Source organism: Gnatocerus cornutus, chromosome 8 (assembly GCF_029298725.1).
Source record: "Gnatocerus cornutus isolate USDA-ARS CGAHR chromosome 8, icGnaCorn1.1, whole genome shotgun sequence".
Taxonomy (NCBI): domain Eukaryota; kingdom Metazoa; phylum Arthropoda; class Insecta; order Coleoptera; family Tenebrionidae; genus Gnatocerus; species Gnatocerus cornutus.
Genome location: NC_142240.1, coordinates 11463272 through 11470269, shown reverse-complemented (window position 1 = coordinate 11470269; position 6998 = coordinate 11463272). Strand labels below are relative to the sequence as shown.

The following is a 6998-nucleotide window of genomic DNA, read 5'->3' as shown; positions in this document are numbered from 1 at the left end:
TAGTGCTATAATTCAGGTCCTTCCGAATGGAAGTAATGGTTTACTCGTTCCCTTTTATTCCGGAAAACCGTCGATTCTGATGATGCCGACTTACCCAAAGTACATGTAAGAAATGACTTTATTTCCGGTGAATAAAACGCGAGGATGTGACGTCAACAGCGATAGGGTTCTCGACCCTTATTAATTAGCGGTCATCAAGCCCCCATAGACTCATTAGTGGGTAGTGCTTGCACGAAACGGATTATTTCACGATCCGTTGCACCGTTTGCACATGAAATGCACCAACTGCAGGCCAAAGTCTAATTAATAAATCCGACGATTGTCCTGTAAAAAAGAAGCGAGAATTTCAAATGCTCCCCCAACACCTTCGCCTCCACGAACCTCTCCAGAGAAAACATTATCTTTCCCTGAAAGCGAGAATTTATCGCTTTTAAGTCGTTAAATGCGCATTTTCACCGAGTTGAGCCGAGGAGAAGGGTAAGTATGTTACAATTGATTTTCCTTACGGAACTTGCATAATAGTGAATAAAACAAAGTGTGGAATAACTCGACGGAATATTCTGGTTTAGACAACCATACAGTGAGGAAACACAACAAAAGCTTAATCATGTAATATTACTCTACATATTCAATTATTTATAAGTTGGGAAGTTACTTTAGTTCCGTCAGATTATCCGAACCAGCTAATGCGTGCTTCAAGCACCACTCAACTCGCAAAACACAAGATGAGTTTTATGAATGTGCTATTACACCCACAAACTTAGTTGGATTAAAATCATTCGACAACTTTATACGCATAATACGCACAAAATTACATTACTCCACCTCACTTTCGCCCTGTTACGGCCCAAACTTCGCCTTTTTGTTCAAATTACATGTTGTGACAAAGTATCACTTTCGACGCTTAGGGCAAACTCGTAAACAGCCACTGCTGGAATTAATTTCAAGCATTAAACTAATTTCGGAAAAATATTCATTGAATCGGCCCCGTGGTATGCGCCGCCACTGGTGGTAATTAAACGAGATTAAACAACTTGAAGCCTGATAAACCGTAACGTCCAGTAGTCCCAGAAAGATGACAAAGAATCGAATTAAAAAGTGATTAAGTTAGAATTTTAAGTGAATTCTAATGTAAAACATATTTCAAAGAGCAAAAACAAAAAAATGGGACCGAAAAGAAATTCCAGTTGTTCTCCGAACGTTAATCCCGATTTAAATTTATAATGAACGAGATTATTTATTCAAGAAATTAATGAAATTTCTTATTGGCATCCTATTGATTTCGAAAATTCATAATTCAAATTATCCAACAGCGGCGTCTCTTTCAATCAATTACGAGATGTAAAAGTATTATTACACAATGTTTCAAACTTGTCATAGATTTAATTGGCCCGAGATTGACAATGTCGATAAACGAACTACTTCGTCATCGATCCTCGTTTTTGCCCACATGATCTTCCCTTTAGATTAAAATACGAGTTCTCAACTAATGTCTTTAATTAGCCAAATCAATTACGCGACGCCATATTGTGGTAATTACGCAAAAAAAAGTGAACCACTACTTATCACCGATGACCATCGCATTTCTAGCCACTGGACTAATTGCGTCTAGAACAGAGACGGACTCGTGGAATACAAACTGTCATTGAAGCTTAATTAGACGAAATGGGTGTCGCCGCACAATCTATTAAACCTCGTTGTCCGACATTAACGGCCCGCGATATTTCACTGTCATGGAATATCAATTTTTTAAAGTGTATAATAAATTATTCGGAAGGCCCCGTAAAAAATATTGAGCTGCCAAAGTAATAAATAAACAACGCAATTAAGAGAGCAAACAAGAAACTCGAACAAGCGATCAGGTGTAAACCCTCCTTTTGTTTTCTGAAATGAAAACGGCTTCTGGAAACTCAGGCAAACACTAAATACAATGAAATTTCGCCGCGACAAAATGACGAGATTCGAATATTTCGTTTTAAATGCGTTTTTTATGTTCCTCGTAATTTATTCCATCAATTAACTTTATAATGGCAACGTCAATTATGGAAAGGCCATTAATCTCGCGCTCGTTCAAATTCCTCTAAACGAGCAAATTCTGGCGGACGTTGTCTTGTGGTACATTTTTCAATTATTTTGGACGAAAACAAGTCGACACGAAAAGTGACAATGCAAAGATCACAAAGAGTTCTTCTCCGAATTACGAACAGAAGAAATTTTCCATAGAAGCACAAAAAAGTCAAATTATGTGATTACCTAAAATCGATAATAATATAAATACTTGTCCCATTGTTTGCATAATAACTCCGCAAATTCAACAAACGCGGATATTAATTAATGCAAAACATGCAAAAATCAAATATTCCAATAAAAATTTAAATTAATGGCATTACATTTGTTGGGGTATTAATTTCCTGTCCCCGCCCTTCCGGTCGATCCAAATTCGCCGGTTTTTCTTCGCTCCAAGCCCGTTGTTAGCAGTGAAGATCATCCCTCGGTTTTGTAAGTGAATCTCTGGAGAGTGTCATTGACACATCCTTACCGCATGTGGCGCAAAGTTTTTACAGCCCGGAAATAATTGTTAATAATCCAGCGGTTTTTCCGGGTGCATCATAAGTTAGAATACCCCGGAGAACTGTAAAGGGCAAATGACGTCATGACTGGTCCAGGGATTGGGATTCATCTCTGGGGATTATCTCGCGCCAGATGCGAGACACCCCTCGTCAGTTCAGTCAGTAACTCGATATAACTCCATACGTGAGGAAACTTGCAAGTTGAGGGTCGTCTTGCAGTTTGCACTTTGGTTTAATGACTCCTCCAGCTTTGTAGGAATGATTGGTAATTAGCATAAGGCATGTCGGTGATAAATAATTCATTAATAAAATAAAATAAGCTTGAAATGTCGTTGTTAAAAAGAAATCGGAGCTCTCGATCTAAATGGGGTGAAAAGAACAAACAAGTTTCGGCGGTGGTCGCTTAATTTGGCAAGCGATTTTGATATTTTTACGAGTCGTCATATTACGGAATGCTTGTGGATCGAAAAAATGCGATCGAAATGACTGATACAAGCGAGTTAAAAGCCAGGTACTTTGTGAAATGAAGCCATCATTCCTTGTCACTTGTCAAAGGAGAGAGTCTATCTAAGTTTCCAAATAAGCAATCGGTTGTCTGTGCCACCTCCGAGTCATTTAGATCCAATCTCTTATTACGTGTATAAAATATCGTCCGGTGGTTCCCAGGAAATGGCGACTGGACACGGAAGAGCTTTCCATATACTGCACCACAAACATACACACACAACTCAATCAGCCCAACGTCCGACAAACAGATATTATCTGCCTTGATATCATTATTTTCGTGTAATTTAAATCGTTGCGTAATGGGTGTGTATGGAAATAAGGCCATTAAAGCATAGAAGTCTCCTTGATTTATTACTGCCAGGTAATGGAGCTTCATTTACCTTGATTAAAACGCACTCGCAGCCACTCCAAATTGCATAACTCGCCGAGAAAGCGCAACTCTTCTCCACAAATTTCCTTCAGTTTGCGTTCGTTCCCGAAACGCCAAGCACTTTGCGTTCCCGGATTATCACCGCTTCAATCTGGAGGTGTCAGGTGGTCGACTCGCAGGCATTTGAATCGTTCATTATTTTTATCGAGAGACAAAGCTGTACGCTGTATTTGTGACTCACATGTTACGATTAAATCTCTAATCGTGATTTGATCTTCAGGTTCTGTTAAATTTCAACGAGCAACCAGTCGCTATCGAAGTGAATGCAGCGGCTATTAAAATTTCGCAATTAACACGTTCGACCATTTTAAAATCATATTTATTGCCGCTTGATTACGCGATACCACTAATTATTTACATAAATAACAAATTAAAATCTGACTAACGGTTCGGTAAGGAATAACTTCATCATGCTTTTTGTTTTGGCTAAAAATATCCATCAGCTCGAAACGGATTTTACGGCCAAACTCGGCAGACTACACCATTATTGAACTTGAATAGGTCATGAGAGATATAACAGGTCCAACTCGGAGTTTGTTGTAAGAGCTATATTATTACTGCACGTTAACAGCGCTGCAGACACAAATGTTGCTCTGAATATGCAAAGTTATCCCTAGTTCATCGTTAAATGCAATACGCATTGCAGTTCTAATTTTCACATACACGAATTTAAACAAAGGTGATTCTCTTAAACACACCCAAAAGTCGTTCGTTTTCATTCGTTCATTAGTTTGTTTTTTGTGGCCGTTTGCCATCTGTGCTCTTATCGCCCAAAATCTCCAAAAATTACAAGAGATACAATTTGAACTCGTTAGGAGGAATAATATCATGCTGGTACAATTCATTGTAAACACTCCCAAGTTCTCAGAAACATAATACGGGGGATAATGTAGCGCGCTTTTTATTTGGTCTGAAAACATTTGATACACGCTCCATAATTTCGGGTATTGTTCGACAACTAGATTAAACGAATCGATGTTAGTTCAGTCATTTTGAAGCAAAAATAATAGAATTCACAAATCAGAGTTTTTGCATCAAAATAACTGTAACTACAGCCAAAAACGGATTTACTTTGTTCCTGCGAATGCTCACACGATAAGTTTGAAGCATCCCTCCGAATTGGACGTCGTGTATCGCATTTTAAACTTTAGTACATTCACTCGAGAGTTCAAAAACCACGGAAAGCTGCAAGATGTCATTGACGATCGTGCAAAGAATGTGATGAATTTCAAACTGAGGAAATGCAACTCACAGTAGGGAGTGCGATCAATTAATATTCTTAGCGGAGATTTGAAGCAACCTCAAACATCTGTTTCCTTTTCTGCAGGTAGTCCACAGGAAGAAAACTGCATGAAAAAGTTTATTATTGAAGGTATACTTAACAGATGATTGCTGTTACTGCTCCGCTATTAAAAGCCAGTTAACAACCTGAAATCACGTAAGGATGCTTCCTATTGATAGATTTCACATATGAAAGTCATTCTGAAGAAATCAAAAACCGCTAAGATCCTCGTCGGTTTACGTTCACCGCGGAGATAAGACACGTTTCATCGATCAGTGGCGGCGGGTATTTTAAAACTATCATCACAAGGCTCATCAAGAGCAAAGTAAACAAACAATTAACGCTTGAAAGTTGCAATAAAACTTTGTTTAGGTTGAGTTTGATTTTACGACAGCTGTTTCCTTGTGTTTTTGCCGCACGTGTCTGTTTAAATTGTAATATTTCGATCCCTACTCAAGCGAGTGTATGTTTTTCTCGATTTCCCGGCTAAACCGTACAATTCCATTACAGTCAATACCATTTCCTTCAATTCCATCCCTCGACTGACGGTAATGATTGCAGATCTACACAATTTCAATTTCTTAGGCGGAGGGTTTTTTTTTTTGTTTTGGAGGACAAGATTTCCCGTGTGGATAATGTCGCTCGTTTTGACAGGTTATGAAGATTGATATGGTATGAAGGTAAGGAGATTTTTGAAATAAAATGCCTTGTTCCACTGATAATAATTATAATAATTATATTTACATTTAGCCATGGAACTGACTAAGACCATGTTTAATAGAAAAATAACTTATATGATATATAATAGATAATTATAATACAATAAAGTATTTACAACGAAATTAATTTAATGATCGGTTAGATGCGGACGTCGATGGGCTCGAGCTTAAATATTCATGAAATTATAATTTTATAGCTTTGGAATAGTAGGTCGATTAAGCGATACAGGGCCGGGATGTAAAATCTCGAGCACGACGAGGCCCGGTCGTAAAATACGAGACAAAGAGCACATCTGATGTATGAAGCTAACTAACCAACAATAACTACTCAGCTACTGTCCAAATATTGACAAATACATTATTGAGTTTCCAATAAGATTATCAGCAATTTACAGGTCTTTAAGTTTCCTTCACGATTTTTGGACGTCCTAAATTGGGATAAAATTTATGTACAAAAGTCTAAGCGTTAAAAAGTCTGTAAATAAATTAAAAAACTGAAAATCCTTAATAAAAAATAACACAGTCGTTCTCTCTTCCGAATCTACGTAACTTTGAAATTGCTCGTCTTGTCTTCTCGATACAATAAAACTAAATTGGTTTCACAAGAGTCCCAAGCAAACAAACTTGCACTTTCGACATTATTGGCGTAGTAAAATGTTCGAATTTAGACTAGTTTTTATACACATATACACTTATGATCATTTTATTAAAAAGTCCCGTTTCTTTCACTCGCGTTACACTAGTCAAATTTTCACTCTTTCACATAAACTTAGGAACTTTTTTTAATCATCCTGTTTGGCGCGAGTCGTTTTGATTGCATCACAACTATGTCGTCACACTTGGACTTCGTGTCTTGCAGTCTTTTCGGATTCACTTAAAAAATTGCTATTGTGGGCACCCTGGAATGTGACTTCCGGCGTCTCACAGTTGCCGTATTTGGTCTCGCCCGCGGACATCACAGATATTATTGGTTGGAAGCCTGAAACAATAAGACACTGTTAGAAATTGCACAACGGTCTAACAACAGTTTAATTTATTTTATTTCGTAACGGTGGCAAATATGGTTTTAATGACAATAAAAAAACCGCAGATAGTAAATAAAATTGTGGTCGTAAATGTCTCCCAAATTTTCGAGTGATCCTCCAAGTAAGGAAAATTATTAATATTCAAATTAGCTAAAAGTTGTTTCATTTATAACTAATAATAATCATAATATTTTAATACCGCCATATAAAAAATCAATTTAAACCTAAGGCTTCGGCAAAACTGGTATTCAAATCAAATTCCAGTTTTTCGGGTCCGTACGACTTTCTTAGGACTTTTGTTCAAAGAAGTTGGCCAATTAGAAACAGATTCAACTCTGCTCCGGATTTTTATTGAATAAAATCTCAACTTTGTGTTCAAATAACGTATGAGCTCGGAAATTATTCCGGAATTACCATGAAAATGTTTTCCATAAAAGTCTCTTGATTGCCTCCTAGGGATTGCAG

The 6998-nt window shown here is 37.4% G+C and overlaps 1 protein-coding gene across 1 annotated transcript in view; it reads right to left on the bottom strand.

Moving 5' to 3' along the window:
• Positions 1 to 5496: 5496 nt before the first annotated feature.
• Positions 5497 to 6998, bottom strand: part of LOC148169832 (uncharacterized) — a 35592-nt gene continuing 34090 nt past the window's right edge. The window contains exon 5 of the mRNA XM_088042899.1: positions 5497 to 6487. Within this exon, the coding sequence (XP_087899025.1) occupies positions 6342 to 6487 (146 nt within the window). The 3' untranslated portion in view covers positions 5497 to 6341. The remainder of the gene's footprint in view (positions 6488 to 6998) is intronic.